General features: G+C 48.3%; 1 protein-coding gene across 2 annotated transcripts in view; it reads left to right on the top strand.

The window, feature by feature from the left end:
- The first annotated feature begins 1,077 nt into the window (after positions 1-1,077).
- DPYSL4 (dihydropyrimidinase like 4) overlaps positions 1,078-19,750 on the top strand; it is a 53,750-nt gene continuing 35,077 nt past the window's right edge. The window contains exons 1-3 of one of the 2 annotated variants that reach the window (XM_053310301.1): positions 1,078-1,599; positions 14,457-14,545; positions 17,919-18,103. In XM_053310301.1, coding sequence (XP_053166276.1) covers positions 1,102-1,599; positions 14,457-14,545; positions 17,919-18,103 — 772 coding nt within the window. In that variant the 5' untranslated portion in view covers positions 1,078-1,101. Of the gene's footprint in view, positions 1,600-3,866; positions 4,224-14,456; positions 14,546-17,918; positions 18,104-19,750 lie in introns of those variants that run through there. The other variant, XM_053310302.1, reaches the window with a different exon arrangement.

Raw genomic sequence — 19,750 nt, 5'->3', positions numbered from 1 at the left:
ATAATATATGAATTGGTTGAAGAATTGAGTGGGTACTTTATACTTTATAGGACTTGACTGAAGATAGATTTGGTGCCTGTGAATAAATTGAAGTCTCTCTCTTTTCTTCTTTTTAAATTGTAGGCCAAGCTTTTTGCTTGCATTGCAGTATGATGACCTAATTCTGTCCAGCAACTCCTTTCTAGAGTAATAATCCTCTATCAGCTAAAACAACAGCGGAAGAAATTACATGAAACCATGGATTGTTTATTGCCCTATGGCTAACTTCAGTTGTGAACAAAAATCTCACTAGGAATATTATAGTTACATTCATTGTGTAACTCTCAGTTTAAAAATTCTATAGCTAGATCGCTCCTTTTTAATAAACATAAATTCTGACCTAAATTATCATTAGTAAAATGAAACTGCTAACTTAGAAATTCTCCCTCTCTCTCTCTCTCATATTCAGATAAATAATGAACATTTTAATGTCAAATTATATTTCATACATCAAACAATTGTGTTGAGTGTATTTTTTTAAAAACCAGCAGAATGGCAGTTGGTAACAGTTTGTAGAATTAAGGCTTTTAAGAATTAAGAAATTAACACTTATTTGGAAGTAAGCCCCACTGAACACAGTGAGACTTACTTCTAATTAAGCATGCATAGCACACTACAAATATAAAAGTGGGTTGGGAATATTTTGATGATATACTCCACATAGTTGGACAAAAGTGCTTCACTTTCGTTGCAAAACACTTTTGGACAACCTCTAATTAGCTAACAATACAATTAACTAATTAACTAACAAGCAAAGTTTATACAGATTTCTGTTGGAAACAGTCGGTTCAATAAAAGCTATTATTATCACTGAACTGCTTTTACATTATTCTCGGCAAAGTGAGTTGAACCCGTCTCCACAAGAAGCAAATCAGGGTAAGTGACAGCAATGGAAATTGTCCCGTAGGTGGGCTCTCTCTAGGATGTCCGCCTAATCAACTCCTCTGGCACGGCTGCTTCAGCACCACAGACCTTGGACAGCTCCTCGCCAGCCGAGCGCACGTTAAGAGACTAACGGCGTTACCTGTCTAACGAATCACAAGGCTGGCTAGGAGTTTGCACATGACAAGCGAAGTCAGGCTGAGCCCCTGCCTTCGTGTGACACTCCCTTTCCCACCCAGTGCTACTTCTCCAGTCCTCCCTGAGGGCACCGCTTCACTCTCCACTCTCCGGTCCCCAGCAGTCCTAGGCAGCCGGCCTCCCTCCCTAGAAGCCATGGCAGAGCTGAGGGAGCCAGAGAAGAAAGAGGAGGAACTGCTCGATTACTTTGCTGCCCTTGGCACCGGCAGTCCTAAGCCCCGGCAGAAATACGGAGGCATGTTCTGCAACGTGGAGGGAGCCTTTGAAAACAAAACGCTGGACTTCGAGTCTCTCAGCGGAGGGAAGAGAGGGAGCCAGAAGCTGAGCCGAGGAGACCTCAGCCAGCTCTCCAGCGGATCTGAAGGGCAGAGCGAAGCCAGCAGCGGGAGCCGAAGTACTCCTGTCCTGACCCCCGCGGGGCCCCGGCCTTGCCCACCTTCAGCTGGAGGAGCGGAGGAATTACTCAATGGCTGCTATCAGGTAACGGGAAAGGCAGGCGCTTGAGACTCTCATTAGAGCAACTAAACTAAGAAAGGGAACTTTAGGGCTTGGCTTGAAAGTTGACCATCCCACCCCCCCCCCACCCCCGCCGCCACGCGCGCACACACAATCCACGGATTGTCCCTCTTTTTCTCTCCCTTTTAGATGTTTTTTTTAAAAAAAAATCAGTTCTCCTGCCCCGATCTTCAGGTTCATCATGACACTCGAAACTTATGAGTAAAGCTGATGCCTGAAGAAGGGGCCAGACTAAGGCAGACAGCCAGGATCCAGCAAGAAGGACCCATCTAGCGTCTGGGTCTCCCGTTGAGTCCGGCGCACCTAGGTTCAGCACCTAGGACGACAGGACAATTGACTTAGGAGTGGCTAGCTCTCTAGAAATAAATCGGATCCTCACTGGGATGGAATCCTCACCCAAGACCCTTTGGGATGACTGGAGCAAATAATCAGCCAGATGCATTTACTAAACGGCAATGTGGTTGAAAACGAATAAAGAGCCGTCTCTTCTCATCTAACTGGTTCTCCAGCACCTCATTTCAGATAATTAATAAAAAACCTCGAAAGAAAAGTGTGGGCCAGGTGGCGATTGTTTTTCCAACCCACCATTGCCTATTTAAACGGGAAAAAAGGTCCTCTAGCGTTCACTTCGAATTCGGCTTCTAATTTAAATGTAACCTCCACAGGACTTCGCCCCTTTCGTGGGAAGTTGGTTTATGTCCACAGACGTGATATTACTTTGCAAGGCAAATGAGAAGCATGGAGGATTTTGGCTTCCCAAGCTGTGAAAAGCAAGCAGAGTTTACATCCCAGTCAGTGTGCATGCTCAGTGGACCCTCCCTGCTTTGGGGCCCCCAGCTTTTATCGTTAAAGCCAATGGGGATCATTTTATTGACTTTATTATAAATGGAAAGGGCATCCGATAAAACTGTGGGGAGAGGGTTGATGGAAAAAAGCATTAAGTGCCTTTAACGAGCCGGTGTTTTCTCTGCCCTCTAAAGCAGTCAGCAGACTATGAATATGAAGCGGGCTAAGCATTCATGATATAGACCCTTCCCCCTACATCCCCCTTCTCTTCCCATCCTGTATCTGAATGGGAACTGGAGCGCAGTGGAGTGCATCTGTCACTTTGTGCTGATAAATGACTTTTAATAAAGAATTGTGCACGTGGTGCAGGGGAGAGAGGGATTCTCACTTAAGAATTCTCTCCTAAGAACTTGACAATAAGGAAGGTTACGGAAAATAAATTGTGTGTGTGGTTCCTCTGCAAAGGTTTAAGAATTAAGGTCGTAATTCAAAAACATACTGCAAGCGATCGACATTTCATCTCAAAGGAGGAACCCTGTTAGATCACATACCGCAGTTCCGTCTAAGAAAGTCAGCAACAATGGCCAGTTAGCTGCCAAGCAGGGCACATGAAGGCATCACCCACCCTCCACTTCGTTGTCCCAAGATCTGATATTCAGAGATATGTTTCTTCCGAATATCTAGCTATCATGGCTAATAGCCGTATATAGGCCTGTCTTCTCTCCATCTTGAAATGGTCTCTACTCATCTAGGTCGGAGGCCGATGGCATTGTGGCAGGGAATTCCAAAAGCAAACAATGCGTCGTGTGATGAAGTGCAGCTGATCTGGAGAGCTAGATTTGCTCACAGGATTGCCCATACCTCTGGCCTAAATTCTCGGTGAAAGAAGGAAGGAAGAACCAGACGGGGCTGAACTCACACTACAATACTAGGAAGCTTAAGCTCCAATAAGCCGGGGAGCTCTTAAGACTGCCATGTCGTATCTAAGCTTACTTGGAAGTAAGCCCCAGGGAACGAAGTAGGGCTTACTTTTGAGTAAGTTTAGGATCGGGGATATCCTTTTTCTGGATACAGAATATTACGGCTTCTGTTGGGAGGGGTGCGCAATGTCTGTGATTCTACAGTAAGCCCACATACAAAGAAGCAGATTCCACATAAATGAAGGAGATTTACTCCCAAGACAGAAAACCTACTTCAGATCAGTTTAATGATGGGTCTGAGATTTAGGGCGAAGGCCGAAGGAGCGATCTCCAACATCAGCTATGTACAGACTGTGCCATCCCGGGATCAGAACCTGTGCACAGGCCCGCGCGCGAAAAGGGGCACTTGGTCTAAGCGGCCAGCCGCGCTGCAAAGGGGTCCCTCGGCCACGTGTCCTTTGTTGGCAAGCGAGGGGCGGCGCAGGCTTTTGTTGGGCAGGGAAGTGGCCCGCCCGCTTGCTCGGAGAGGCCCCGGCGGAGCAGTCTGCCTGTCTGCCGCCGGCCGCAGCACGGACGTGGAATGCTAATCAGGCAGCTGCTCAGCGAGGCTGCGGGGCGGCCAGGACAGGGGGAGCCACCGAGCGCCTCTCCTTCCCTCGCTCCCGCCCTCCTTCCTTGCCAGAACAATCCGCCAGCCGGAGAGGCGCGCACGCACACGCGGCACACAGCGCAGAGCCGCCCGCCCGCGCCCGCCAGGTGCCCTGCTGACCCAGAAAGGCCGCCTCTCGCTGCCACTCGGCTCCATCCCACCCCACAGGGCAGGATCGGCCCGCGGCAGGAAAGATGTCGTACCAGGGCAAGAAGAACATCCCGCGGATCACGGTGAGACGCAGGCGGGCCGCCGCTGGCTGCCGTGCCGCTGCCTCCTCGCTTGGGTGGATGGTGGGCTTGCCGTGTGCCTTTCTAGGCCGGCCGTTGCTGGGCGCCAAAGGTCTGCTCTTGGCGCAGGGCCTGAGTGGCAGAGAGGTTTCTGGGGGCCGATGCCGGGCTGTCTTCGGTGAGCTGCCCCGGGTGAGCCGCCAGGGGAGGAGTAGATGAAGCCATTGTGTAACGGGAGCCGCGAGGGAGGGCGGCTGGCGGGCGCCGGCGCTGGGGAGGCTGGGGCTGCTCAGTGCGGGCGGGCTTGGTGAAGACTAGGGGCGGAGGCTGCAGACGAGAGGGGGGCGAGAGATTCGCTGTTCTTCCCTTCCTCCGCCGGCCGTGGCTGGTGGTTACCGCCTGGCGACTCCAGCCTCGCAAGAGCCTCTTCTTTATTCCGATGCAATGCTCAGCGAGCCCGGCCACGGCATGTAGGTGCCGTCTTCATCGAGAGGCAGCCCCGTGCCCCCTTATTCGAAAGCGCTTCAAGAAAGAGCGTGAGGGGCCCCTCTAGAACCAACAGGGCGCCTCTGAAGCTGGTTGGTCTGGAAAGCCCATTCCATAGGGTTGCCAGTGACACCCAAAGACATTGAGGACTCAGTGCACTGCTTGTTCCCCGCGCCACACCTCAACTTCCATCTAGAGCAAAGAACATTTAAAACATTGAAAATCACCTCGAATAACACGCCTTCATTTCTGTCTGAGTCTCTTGCTCCCTTGTTCCTCTCCTTTTCAGGCTTCCTATCTGATTTCTCATTAAAGGGTTTCTGACTTATAAGGACACCGCTGCTTGCATGGACCTGCTTATGATTCCTTACAAACTGTCCTTCTTTTCAGATTTTTCAAATGTGTCTCTCTAGAACACTGGTCAAGGGTGGAAGCCAAAGCTTAAGAGACTTTTTTGTCCCATTTGTCTCTTCCATCCCAAACAGAAAGTATCAGGTTTTGTTGAAAGACAAGGGGCAGCATGTGGACTAAATTACTCCTGAGTAGTCCTATTGAAATTAAGTAGTCCTATTGAATAGCTCCTGAGCAGTACACATAGGTAACTTCATCTGGACACTCTGCTCAAGGAGTTTAATTTAGCTTGTGTATAGAGTATTTCTACCAGGCACATGAAATGTAATCAAGGCTGTTTATTAAGATAGATGTTGAACAGCTAAGTGTTACATTGTGTTTATTTCCTTAAAAAAAACCTTGAGGATATCTTCAGTTAGCAAGGGCTGTTGATTTCAGTCTTGAAATCCACTCTAACCTGGAAATGTGGATACAAAACAGGAGAACGCTGGCTGAGGTGGTATTAGGTTTTTGCCACTGGAAGCGCCTCTGTGCAGAGAATTAATGTGCTCTTTTGTTGAATGTAACCTAGCTTGAACCCAGAAGGGTTAAGCAGCATTTTATCCTCTGTTGGAGGCTCTTCAGAACACTGACAGCATGGCAACAACAAGCCTCTGTTTACCTGTTAATTGCTCTTCAAAGGCAGGACATCCATATTACCTGTAAACTAAGCAAAGTGAAATGGTGCTTTTCAAAAGAAGTCTGTGTATTTGAGTACTCCTTATGCAAACCTTGGTGGTTTCAAACTCCTTTTATTCATAGCCTGTCTGTCTAGCTGCAGCTATCATGTCTGCCCTCTCTATTGTATCCGCTACCATTTTGTCTGAAGTTCTCACTCCCCACCCCCATGTCTCCATAGAAGGGCAGCAAGGAATTCTGGGTGCAACAGTCGAGATATTTACCCCTTTTGTTTCCCTATCAGAGAAGAGTACACAGCAAATTGTCAGCATCCGTTTCATGCAGCCTATATAAATGTGAATCTACACAGATTCCTGCTTAATATTTTTTTAAATGGTACATGTGATTATCTTAACATTAATAATTTACCACACATTTTTGTTTTCTTAGTCATGCTGGTTGACATACTTTGGCCACTGCTCCAAATAATTGTTTTGTTATCACTCTGTAATTACCCATATGTCTTGATTTCTTACAATGCTGTTCAGGTATTTGTGCTTATACCACCTGCCTGTCTCTCTCTCTCTCTCTCTCACCCCCCCCCCCCCCACACACAAACACTTCAGTAAACTATAATTGTGAATCAACTGTTATGTGGAATAGGGAACATACTCAAATAGTACAATGCAATGTATTGATCAAGATCCAAAGAACTGTGAAAGCCATTCCATGAGCCCAAAGGGGCAATGGACTCACTCAAACAACAGCCCTCAGTGGTGTGTTGATTGATTGATTGATTGATTGAGTGCCATCAAGTCAGTGTAGACTCTTAGCGACCACATAGATAGATTCACTCTAGGATGATCTGTCTTCAACTTGGCCTTTAAGGTCTCTCTCTCTGGTGCGTTCATTGCTGTCATAATCAAGTCTATCTAACTTGCTGCTGGTCGCCCTCTTCTTCTCTTTCCTTCAACTTTCCCCAGCATTATGGACTTCTCAAGGGAGTTGGATTTTCGCATAATGTGTCCAAAGAATCATAGTTTGAGCCTGGTCATTTGTGCCTTGAGTGAAAATTCTGGATCATTTTGTTCTATGATCCATTTGTTTGTTTTCCTGGCTGTTCATGGTATCCTCAAAAGCCTTAGAACCTTTAAAAATCAATTTGCATATGAAGAGTCAGCAAAAATTTAAAAAATCAAAATATTCTACTGGCTACTGCAAATCCTTTGCCCGAGTCTAAACAAATCCTTGGTGACCATTATATTTGATGAAGGCCTAATACCATTCCTATAGGCTTAAGACCTATAGAACCGATGTTCGAGTGAGTCTTGTCACTCAGTAAATGTCCATTTGTTCTTCATTCATGAATTGATAGCCTAGCTTGTAAGCCTTCAAGCTTCTCTAGGCAAGGGGAAACTGCAGCAAATTCCTATCCAGTCATGCTAATTTGTTTGTACAGGCCTCACTCCATCCACCCTCCTCCAAACTTCTATATTATTAATTCTCCAAGACGGGCCATGCATGGGGACGTGGTAGAAAGGAGGCGATTGGCTGACAGAGTTTGCAAGCAGAAGCACCTGATTGGGCAGTGGGGATTCCATATGCAGATAGGGGGAAGGAGCCTGTGAGAGCAGAAGCACCATGGTGATTGGGCAGTGGGGATTCCATATGCAGATAGGGAGGAGGAGCCTGTGGCACTGTGGTGATTGGGCAGTGCGGCTTTCCTATTAGGGATGTGCACGGAACCGCGGAGCTGCGGTCCGGCACTGGGGTGGGGGGTTCCAAAAGAGTTTGGGGGGGGCTTTACTTACCCCCTCAAGAATGCCGCCGTATTTCTTAGAGCAAGCGGGCGGCAGACCTCCCTGCTGCCCGCTTCATTCCCCCTCTCAGCGCGGCTCTCCTTTTGAATACTGAATCGGGCGGCAGGGTATCTCCCAGTCCCTGCCGCCCTCTTAAATGCCCCCGCTCGGCTGGCGGCCACCCCCTTTAAGCCCCCAAGACCCCTGCCGCCCCTTCCCTTCCCACCGCAACGAGGGGTCGGCAGGAGAGCTCCCCTGCCGTCCCCGTCCGCTTCCCCGGTTGGCTGCAAATGGCTTCTAAACTTTTTAGAAAGTTTCTAAACTTTAGAGAGCAGGCAGCGGGAGAACTCACCTGCCGTCCGCTTCCCCGGCTGGCTGCAAATGGCTTCTAGGAAGCCTTTTGCGTACGCGCGCAAAAGGCTTCCTAGAAGCCATTTGCAGCCAGCCGGGGAAGCGGACGGGGACGGTAGGGGAGCTCTCCTGCCGACCCCTCGTTGCGGTGGGAAGGGAAGGGGCGGCAGGGGTCTTGGGGGCTTAAAGGGGCGGCCACCACCCGAGCGGGGGCATTTAAGAGGACGGCAGGGACTGGGAGATACCCTGCTGCCCGATTCAGTATTCAAAAGGAGAGCCGCGCTGAGAGGGGGAATGAAGCTGGCGGCAGGGAGGTCTGCCGCCCGCTTGCTCTAAGAAATACAGCAGCATTCTTGAGGGGGTAAGTAAAGCCCCCCCCCCGAACTCTTTTGGAACCCCCCACCCGAACCAAAACCACCCGTGTCCGGACCGGTCTGGAGGCCTTTAGAATGGCCTCCAAACCGGTCCGTGCACATGACCATTTCCTATGCAGAAAAGGAGGAGGAGCCTGTGATGGTTAAGGTCAGTTGGAATACAACTGTTACTGGTCAGAAGATGTTCTTGATTGCAGAGGACAGGACTCTATCTATCTATCTATCTATCTATCTATCAAAGGATGGCATGCAAAAAGACAGATCGTGAGGGAGGAAAGATCCCCTTCAGGAGAAGGAGGATGCCATTGTGTGAATTAAATGAGGAAACAAGATGAACAAAATCTTTTAATTCAGGGAGGGAGAGAGAGAGGAAAAAAACATGAAGGGAGGAGGAAGAAAGAGTGGAAGCAGGAGCAGGGTTCAGGTGAGGGTGGGGCGGTCTCTGGGGATATGGGGCTGCAGTTTGGCCAATAAGTGGCAGCAATGCTGCAGCCATGACCAAGAAGGGTGAGGGGGATGGAAGCAACAGGATGGAGGAGGAGCAGGAGTGCAGCTCAGGTGAGGGTGGGGAGATCTCTGAGGTGAGGGGAGCAATCAAGTACTAACGTGCAGATGCTCTAGAGTGTGCAAGAGATCCAACATTGAAGCGGAGAGAAATAATGACAGTGGTCAGGATGCAGAGGTGGAGGGCCAGCTGGCGGCGGCAAGGAGGTGGGCAGATGGCGGGCAAAGCCCTACCAGCTGGGAGGAGGAGGTGGGAGGTGGCGGCAGGATGGCCAAGTCCTGGCTTGCCCAAAGGGGAGAGCTTCAGGGGGGGAGAGCTGTGGGGGAGAGAGTGAGTGAGCGAGCTGCAGGGGGAAGAGCAAGCAAGCAAGCTGCAGGGGGAGAGCAAGCGATAGAGCTGTGGGCACGAGAGCGAGCAGGCTGCAAGGGGAGAGCGAGTGAGCTGCAGGGGGAGAGCGAGCGAACGAGATGTGGGGGGAGAGCGAGCAAGCTTTCGGGGGAGAGCGAGCGAGCAAGCTGCGGGTGGAGCGAGTGAGCAAGCTGTGGGGGGGAGCGAGTGAGCTGCGGGGGGAGAGAGAGTGAGCTGCGGGGGGAGAGTGAGCAAGCGAGCTACGGGGGAGAGCGAGCGAGTGAGCTGCGGGGGGAGAGCGAGCGAGTGAGCTGCGGGGGGAGAGCGAGCGAGTGAGCTGCGGGGGGAGAGCAAGCGAGCGAGCTGCGGGGGCAGAGCCAGCGAGCGAGTTGCGGGGGCAGAGCCAGCGAGCGAGCTGCAGGGGGAGTTAGCAAGCGAGAGCGCTGTGGGGGGAGAGCGAGTGAGAGCACTTCGTGGGATGCCACAGGCTCAGTGCACAACTGCACAAATGCTCTGTGCGGGGTCAGCTAGTTACTATTATATTTCTCCAAAAGCAAACATGATGCGATGAGTGCATAAGAAATATCGTTAGAGGTGAGCCTTGGGCTTCTCCCCCCTCAGTCTTGACATCTGAGGGCACTTTAACATTCTTCATTGTTTGGCCAGGAGTGAGCCAGAGCCAACCAGCCATTCAAGCATAGGCTGAAAAGAAGCTAGGTGAATAAAGGCTGACGTACTGCATCTGGCATTTTCTGGTTGTTATGGAGAAGGTTTGCTTTCCAGACTGTGAACAGTTATACAGTTTCTTGCCCAAGAGGCCTTAAACGGGGAAGTGGGTGGACTCAGTAGGCTAATGAAGCTTTTCATTGTGATTCCCCCATGAAATGATCAAAGTGTGGTTTCTAAAAATGCATTTAACACTAGGATATATTTTCCATGTTAATACTGTTAACCCAACTGTATTGTAATACTGGATTATCCAAGAGTAACACCTGGTGCCTTCTGGGTGAATTCAGTTTATTACAGATCTATATGGGAAATGGTAAAAATGGGTTTTTACAATCCCTGTATATATCCGTAACGATTGTGAAATGCCAGATAAAATTGGGAAGGCACCAGCTGTTGCTATATCTCTGAAACTAAGCAGATGTGAGCCTAACCTAGTTGGATATACTGATGTTACCTGGGTACTCCAAGTGCCCTGCTCTAAATTTCTTGGACAAATGGTGGATTCAGGTATATCAGTCTCTGATCCTTCCCTTGTTGGTATCAAATTTTGTTAGCCAGGCCTTGAGAATTTTTCTTTGGATCTAGGAACCAATCCAAACACTTAGGAGCCAGACAGTGGACGCTTGACAAAATTACTGGGCTTAGTGATGGACATTGTGGAGGTGAAGAGTTAAATGAGCTTCTCCTTATCCCCTTTACAAGTAACATGCTTAGAACAGAAACAGAGATGTGGGAGTCAAATAAGAATTTTATTAAATAATTCTAAATATCCTAATCTAAAAAGCACTGTTAAATTTCTAGGCACTATGCCTCCCTGGTACCTGGGATTTGTCCTACCCTATTGTAAGCCCACAACTAAAACATAACCCCCAAACACATCTTTTAACAAGTAAGTAAATTGCACGTGTCCTCAGGAGTTTGTTTTAAACGCAGCTTCAGTCACAAGCCATGTTGGTTTTTTTAAGGCCGCATTTGGACATAACGCAGAACTGGAGGCAGCCGTGCCAGAGGTTTGAAATTTTGGCCGTCCAAATGTCTTAAACCATGGTGTTGTTGTTGCCAAACTGTGGGTTCGTTTTAACCCACAAACCTGAGGATCATGCTGAGGCTATTCCCACAATCAGCCAAAATTGGGCTAGGGGAGCCTAGCCCAATTTTGGCTGATCGTGGGAGCCACTGGGCACGCAAACAAGACCGGTGGCTCCCAGGTGGTTAACCCACCTAAATACCCCTCCCCTAAAACTGGGTTTGTGGAGAGAATGCTCTGCAAACCCTGTTTTTTTTTAATCGTGAGTAGCTGTGGTGCGGCTACTCATGAGGAGACCCCCAGAGGGGAGGCAAAAAGCCACCTTCTGGCTCTGGGGGTCTCGCCAGTATGCCCTGCGTGCTCGTGCAGGGAGCTCGTGCATGCTGGAGCTTCTGGGGGCCAATCGGCCCCCGCTCCCCCCCAGCCCCCCCCCGGCTCTGTTACAGAGCCGGCAATCGTGTGGGCGGCCAATCCGGCTGCCCAAGGCTCCCTCCCTGATCATGAGCAGGGAGAGCAGGCTTAGCCCACTCTCCCTGCTCAGCTCACCAAACCGGGTCTCACTGAACATGAGACTCGGCTCTCTGTGTTTCACCACCAAAACTGCAGCTCCAGTAGTGACATTGAGGCGGGTCTCACGATCCATGAGACCCGCTTTTGTAAGAACTGTGGGGAGAGCGGGCTAAGCCCGCTCTCCCCACAGACGAGTGGGCAGGGAGCCCTGGGTGGCTGGATCGGCCGCCCACACGCTGGCTGGCTCCGTGATGGAGCCGGCAGGGGGTGGGGGGAGCGGGGGCCGCACAGCCCCCGCAAGCCCCAGTATGCCCTGTGTGAGCGCGCAGGGCATACTGGGGAGACCCCCAAGCCGGGAGTCTACTCGTGAGTAGGTGCAGCGCAAAGCCGCACTGCGGCTACTCATGAGCCTAAAAAGCAGGTTTGCTGGAGTGCTCGCTCTGCAAACCTGCTTTTTAGCAGGGGTTCCAGAGTGGGTTTGCCGCTCCAGAACCACTGGGCTTGGCTGCGAGCCCGGCAGTTCTGACGATCAGCAAAAATTGGGCTACCCGCTAGCCCGATTTTTGCTGATCATCAGAATCGCCCCATTGTGTTTATCGGAATTCCGCTGCCATGTTCCAACCAGGGCTGAGGGTAGGGAGCCCCTCCACTTCCTCTTATTTATTTATTTGAGATATTTAATATACCGCCCACTCCAAAGACCACCATTGAGATTGGCAGCTGTGGCTGTACATTCTGCACACACCCTTTTCAGTCTCCCAGACTGCATATGGGATCATCTGGGAGCACCTGGTGGGAGCATGGAGGCAAACTCTGGGTCCGTTGGACCCGCAGTTTGCCATTCTCTACAAAGGCAGTCAAAGAATGAGTGTGTTATTTAATACTGTTGTGTTGTGTTAAAGAAAGAGATGACTGTTAGCCTACATTTTGTGGCACAGCAGGGAAGTAACTTGCCTAGGGAGCAAGAAGTTCGTCGTTCAAATCCCCACTGGTATGCTGAAAGGTCTCATTTCATACTGCATGGGAGATGGCAATGGTAAACCCCTCCTGTATTTTACCAGACAACCACAGAGCTCTGTGGGCGCTAGGAGTCGACACCAACTCGACGGCACAACTTTATTTTACATTTTAATAACCTTAATGCTTGCTTGATGGTTGGGTGGTGGTTACTAGCTACTGCAGGGGTTCTCAAACTTGGTTTCTGAGATGTTGTCTTGGGTTCTGAGACTACAACTCCCATCACCCCACCACATTTTATTGCAGCTGGGGATGTTGGTAGCTGTAGTCCAACAGCAGCTGGGGACCCAAGTTTGAGAGCCCTTGAGCTACTGGGTGTTGCTTAAGTGGACCCTGAAGGAAGAATGATTGGCAGTTTCAGTGTAGCTAGACAAAGAGAAGCAAGTCTTGAGTTTTTGCACCTGGCTGGAAAAAAGCAGCCTGTGAGATGAGAGGGATTTGTTGTTGTTGTTGTTTTAAGCATTTGTTGTTTTTGAAAAATCAATGCTTATGTCTTTCTGCCCCCGGTTTGCATATCTGTAAATAAACACCAGATGTCTCTGAATAGCTTTTCCCCATAAGACACTGGCCAATAGCCTGACTAATTACTCAGCAGTACTACTCAGGAGTTACTCTGAAAAACTACTAAATGTCAGAAGGGTTTCTTCTGGTACATTCAGTCAGGATGTCAGCCACTGACCCTGAAACTTCATACCACTGAGGAGACTGGGGAGCATGAAACGTAGATCATTTAACACTTCAGAGGAAAAAGTTCAGAGAAAAACCTGGAACATTCTTTTAATGGGGATGGCAAATGAAATATGTAGCTCCCTCTCTTTAGCTCTGCACTTTAGTCTGCCGTTGTTTTGATGTGTGTTCTTAGCATTCTCCAGGGTAGCTGACAGATTCTCTGGGATTGCTAACAGAGGGTAGCTCCACCCCAATTGTATGCCTGATTCCTTGTGATAACCTTGGAAACCGCATGGGGCTGGGAGGGGAAGGCAACAAAGGCCTTTGATTCTGAAACCCCTTCGCTTCTAATCTGAGAGCTAAAGAACGTCAGAGTTGCATTTTACTTTTTCATTCTTGCCATCTTAATTAACGTTATATTTTCAAAGTGGAAATGGGTAGTCATAAGTCAGCATCCTTTCAGAGTTCATAACCTGTAATTGCTCCCTAAGTTATAATTGGCTCACAACACACAAACACCAGGAATTGTGTGTTACATTGTTCTGTGGTGTTACATCATTCATTTTTTAAAAAGCAAAGCAGGAAAAAATGGCTCCAGTTACCCTGGATATTTCAGAGCAAATGACTGGCTTATCACATGGCCTAACCCTAGGTCAGGCCTGCACAACATAAGGCCCGGGGGCCGGATTCGGCTCGCAGGGACTATTTTACTGGTCCCTGGGTGTCCTGCAGAAACACAGGAGCTGGAGACTGCCTTATAATGCCATCCTCTGCATTCTTTCTGAGAAATATGCTCCATGGTGTGCCCAGTGAGGCTCACTCCCATGTAAGCATGCCTAGCATTGCAGCCTGAAAGCAACAACAATTTAGGGAGAGGAGAGAACTTGGCATTTGTTTGGGGCTGGCATGCACTCTAGGGGCCCTACTGATTGAAGAGGGACAGGGCCTCTGCACGCCAAGTTGTGGATGGTTCTGGACCACCAGGGCATTTGAGTTGTGCAGCCATGCCCTAGGTGCTCAGGAGCCATTGTGCCGAGATTTAACCATGGTGCCTACCTAGATTAGGATATTCAAAGGTAATTTTAAAATTATTTATTTGTCCTTTACAAGCCTGTTTCTGTTCCAAGTATGTTACTCAAAATGGGGATAAAGATAATTCTGTTTACACCTATTCCTACGAAGGGAGGGATTTACCCTCCACCTCCAGTGTGTCCATCACAAAATATAGCAATTTTGTCCATTGTCTGGCTCCTAAATTGTTGGGCTGGCTCCTAGATCCAGAGAAAATGTGTCAAGGCCTGATCCACAGTTTGTATCTGGCATTGCTCCATAATATGCATGTATCTGAATAAAATGACCTTTGAATGAAATATCTAAAGTTACCTTGGAAATCATTTTTGTTTTTGTAATTAGAGTGACCGTCTTCTCATCAAAGGAGGAAAGATTGTCAATGATGATCAGTCCTTTTATGCAGACATCTATGTGGAAGATGGTTTGATTAAGTAAGTTTGTAGCACACTCTATGTATGTGTGTGTGTATATATTTGCTTGCTTATTTATCTATATATTTATTTATTTCAGACATCTGGGTGTGATTTGATCCAAGCCATTGTTTTTTAAGTCCCTTTTAATATGTATGTATAGCATAAGCAAAGCACAGAAGGGCAAAACCATGTCTGAATCAGTGTAGAATCACATCTACATGAAAGTAACACCCTTTTACCTACTGGTATATCTGGACTGCCGCCTAATGGCACAGCAGGGAAGCAACCTGCCTAGAGAGCAGGATAATGTTGGTTTGAATCCCTGATGGTGTGTTTCCCAGAATATGGGAAACTCCTATATCGGGCAGCAGCGATATAGAGCTGTGATGAAAGGCATCGTCTCATACTGCGCAGGAGAAGGCACTGGTAAGCCACTCCTGTATTCTACGAAGAAAAACACATGGCTCTGTGGTAGGGATGTGAACAAATTGATTTTTTCAATTCGATTTGTACCCAAATCAAATCACCCCCGATTTGTTTTGTGTCTGAATCTGCCCCCCGAATCACCCCAGATTCGATTTGTCCCCAAATTATCCAAATCCAAATCAATTTGGGGCAAAAAAGGGGGTTCTGAGGGGCAAAAGAGTGGGATGGGTAGTAGTGCCCAATGGATGGAAGCTACCACCCAAATTTCAAACAAATTGGGCAAGGAAATGATTTTTAAAGAATTTTTGAAGTCTTTAAGCTTTTCCCTGTAGGGAATAATGGGGATTAAAGCAGCCTTATAGCTCCACATGGGGAGCACCAGGGTGTCCCAGAGCGGGTTGTGGTTGGTGGTAGTGCCCAATGGGTGCAAGGAAGCTACCTCCCATATATCAAAGAAATTGGGCAAGGGGTGATTTTTAAAAGATTTTTGAAGTCCATGCATCCTTAAGCATTTTCCCATAATGGGGATTTCATTGGTCTTAGTTATAATTCCCCAGGTGTGGCACCAGGGTGGCCCAGAGTGGGTTGTGGTGGGTAATAGTGCCCCAATGGGTGCAAGGAAGCTACCACATGTATTTAAAAGAAATTGGACAAAGGGGTGTTCTTTAAAAAGATTTTTGAAGTTGGCATGTCTTTGTGGCAGATTCGGGGCAGAAAAGAGGTTTCGGGGGCAGAAGAGTGGGTCAGTTGGTAGTGCCCCAATGGGTGCCTGCTACCACCCAGATTTCAAATAAATTGGTGAAAGGGGTGATATTTAATTTTTTTCTGAAGTTTGTGCATCTTTAAGCTTTTCCCCCATAGGGAATAATGGGGAATTTCAGCAGCCCCATAACTCCACTTGAGGGGCACCAGGGTGGCCTAGAGCAGGTTGTGGTGTAGTGCACATAGGGTGCCAACCACCTCCAAAATGATGAGCCCATGTGGCACTGGGTTTTGTTTTTTTCAATGTCTGAGATGTTCTAAGAGTATATTCTCTGGTAGGAAATGAATCACTCTCATTTCCTACCAGAGAATCTACTCTACGCGCAAACATAAGGAAAAAACAAATAAAAATCACCCCTTTCACCAATTTATTTGAAATCTGGGTGATAGCAGGCACTCATTGGTGCACTACTACCTGACCCACTCTTCTATATCCTGACCCACTCTTCAAAAAAAAAATCACCCCTTTGCCCAATTCCTTTGAAATATGGGTGGCAGCTTTCTTGCACCCATTGGGCACTACCACCCACCGCAACCCACTCTGGGCCACCCTGGTGCCCCCCATGTGGAGCTATAAGGCTGCTTTAATCCCCATTATTCCCTATGGGGGAAAGCTCAAAGACTTCAAAAATTCTTTTAAAAATCACCCCTTTGCCAATTCCTTTGAAATTTGGGTGGTAGCTTCCTCCCATTGGGCACTATCACCCAACCCACTTTGGCCACAAAATGGAGGTCCGAATATCTGAATTATTCAGGTCCAAATCTGAGGTGATTTGTTTTGTATCTGAATCTGGGCAATTGAATACAGAGGTGATTTGTTTCGTCTACAAATCAGCCAAATCAGCCAGATTTGGGTACAAATCATTTTGTACCCAAATCGATTCACATATCCCTGCTCTGTGGTCGCTAGAAGTCGACACCGACTCAACAGCACAACTTTATATCTTAACTAAAACCTCTTGTTTTATTGGAATGATTCCTGAATACATTATTTTAGGATTTGGATCATAGTCCCTTGTGAGCAGATATTTGCATCAAAAGGCATCTCTTAGATTTGGTCTGCACAAGCAACAGGTGGTTTAGTGGGCCATACCATTTCATATTGCATGGGATGTCAGTTTTTTATTTCTCTCCCATGTACAAAGCTTCCTGCAAATAATAGACTTGCACCTCAGGGAGACGGGATCTATTCCCATGTCACTCCTTACAGTGTTAGTTTTCTGACTGAACTTTTGTTTAACACAGGAGAACATTAAAAAGTCTAATCTCCCAACCACAGTCTGAAATGATACCATGTTTCCTGCCACCTCAGGTCTCTTCCACATCTTTACCACTTTATTCAGCTGCATGTATAGACCTGGCCTTGCTTTTTTCTCATTGGGGTTGCATGTTACAGAGCTGATGAACATGAAAGAGAGGAAGGGCGGCAGTTGAAATCCTATGATTATTTGGTCTGTCTGTCTAATATGGATGCTGTGCAGTGCTCTCATGATGGAATAAAAACAATGGGGCTATTCTCACGACCAACAAAAATCAGGCTAGTAGAGGCTAGCCCGATTTTTGTTGGTCGTCAGAACCACCAGGCTCGCAGCCGAGCCCGGTGGTTCTGGAGCGGCAAACCCACTCGAGAACCCCTGGCAAAAAGCAGGTTTGCAAAGCGAGGGCTCCTGCAAACCTGCTTTTTGCGATCGTGAGTAGCCGCGGCACGCCTTCGGGGCTTGCGGGGGCCGCATGGCCCCCACTCCCCCACCCCCCACCGGCTCCGTCTCGGAGCCGGGCATCGTGTGGGTGGCTGATCTGGCCGCCCAGGGCTCCCTGCCCACTCGTAAGCGGGGAGAGCGGGCTTAGCCCGCTCCTCCCGCTCACCAGACAAAACCGGGTCTCACTGATTGTGAGACCCAGTCCAATGTTTTGCCAAATCTTATTAGAACTTAAGAAAGTTGAGAATGCGATGCATTGCCAAAGGGGACCTGGGAATATCTCAAGAGAAAAAGAGTTTGTTCTTAAGGGTTTCCTTGCTCCTTTTGCATCCAGCCTTGCTCTCTTTTCCATTCTATATCAGTCAAATGGAGTGTGGAAGCATGATTTTAAAAAAAATCTGCTAGGCATAGGAGGACATTTCCAAATGCAGGGATCTAGCATGTTGAATTACAGAATTGTTGTTTAAGAAATACTTAAGAGTCCCACTTAATGTCATTTTCAGACAAATTGGGGAAAATCTCATTGTTCCTGGAGGAGTGAAAATGGTTGATGCCTATGGCCAGCTAGTTATGCCAGGTGGAATCGATGTCCACACTAGGTTACAGATGCCTCTGATGGGAATGACCTCTGCTGATGACTTCTATCAAGGCACAAAAGCAGCCCTGGCAGGGGGAACTACCATGATACGTATGTACCATCTTTAGCATGCACTACATGCATTCTGTTAAAATTGGAACATTGATATTGGAAGACCTTTGCACTTTCCATGATAATTTAAGAAGCAGGGCAGTTGGTGCTCAGGACTAAATTTTCATGGGGAATTGGGCATATCAATGCCGGGTTCAGCACCCAATAAAGTGAGCATGTGATTGCCTTATGACATACCAAGCACATCACATCCGTGCACTCATGCAGCAACACCACCGTTTACCAGACATGGTTTGGATACATTCAGCCTGTATATAAGCCCTGTCCTGACATGACTGTACCCAGGTAAATTGTACCCCAGTACAAGGAGAACTGGTGCAGTCTGTAGCCACACCTAAGACTCTTTCCAGCTACAAAGGTAAATGCTATGCTGGAGTGAGTTTCTCCCTCTGATCTGGAATGCTGGCAGAATTCCAGATCCTGGGAAGAAACTCTCCATGGGTACAGGCATGGCTGCAGAGCGTGCCAACAGAGGGTTGCTTGATGTGCTCCTTGTTGTGCTCGCCACAAGGGTGGGTGGGTGGATAGCTCAGTGGTACAGCATCCACCTTGCCTGCAAAAGGTCCCAGGTTCAATCCCTGGCATCTCCAGGTAGGGCTGGGAAAGACTCCTGAAACGTGGAGAGCTACCAGTCAGTGTAAACAATACTGAGCCCTGGGCAGCTAAATGGACCAGTGGTCTACACAAGGCAGAGAGGCTCTTCTCACAATTACTGAGAGGAGCCTCTGGGGGTTTGCAGGGAGAGCGGGCTTAGTCCACTCTCCCTGCAGCCTGCTCTGGGCAGCCGCAGCAGCGCCCACACGACTGCTGGCTCTGTCATGGAGCTGGCAGGGGCTGGGGAGTTTGGGGGCCGTGTGGCCCCTGGAAGCTCTAGCATGCCCTGTGTGAGTGCGCAGGGCATGCTGGAGAGACCTCCGAGCTGGGAGGCTGCTTTTGATCCTCCTGGTCAGGGGTCTACTCGTGAGCTGCTGTGCTGTGGAGCCTCCACAGCAACGCACGAGTTAAAAACACCTGGTTTAAGGGCAGGGGTTCCTTGGCGGGTTACCTAAGCCCGGTGGTTCACACTATGGGAGGAAATCGGGCTAGCCTCCACTAGCCCAATTTCCTCCCATTGTGTGAATAGTCTCAGAGTCTTATGTTCCTATTTTGGTCCTGAACCCACATGCAGTTTATCAGGATACCGTAACTTGTGAACAGGGCTTTAGTTGCCATTCTGATTTGATCACATGAATTAGTCCTTAGTTAACATAAGTTGAGCTGCTTCAGATGTCACTCAGAACCACAATTAAAGCCTCATTCTGATCCTCGGGAGATTATTATCCTGAGATTATGTTCCTGCTTCTCTGCCCACAAGAGCCTCCCAGGAATTTACCTCCTAGAAAGAACAAGGAAACCTTTCTCTTAAAAAGAGAAAGGTTGGTTGTGACATCTGGGCTGACTGATCTTAGATTATTCTAATCAACTTACTTGAAATGAACCAGATATGAACTCCAGGTTTGAAATGGGTTGTATATCTGGACTTGTTTCAAGCAAATCGATTAGAATAAACTTAGAATGATAACTTAGGTGTCATGACCAATCTTCGTTCGGTTGTGCTAAATATATTTATGGGCAATCCAAAACCTA

The sequence above is a fragment of the Hemicordylus capensis genome, chromosome 3 (assembly GCF_027244095.1).
Source record: "Hemicordylus capensis ecotype Gifberg chromosome 3, rHemCap1.1.pri, whole genome shotgun sequence".
NCBI classification, from domain to species: Eukaryota; Metazoa; Chordata; class Lepidosauria; order Squamata; family Cordylidae; genus Hemicordylus; species Hemicordylus capensis.
This window is presented reverse-complemented; position numbering and strand designations above follow the sequence as displayed.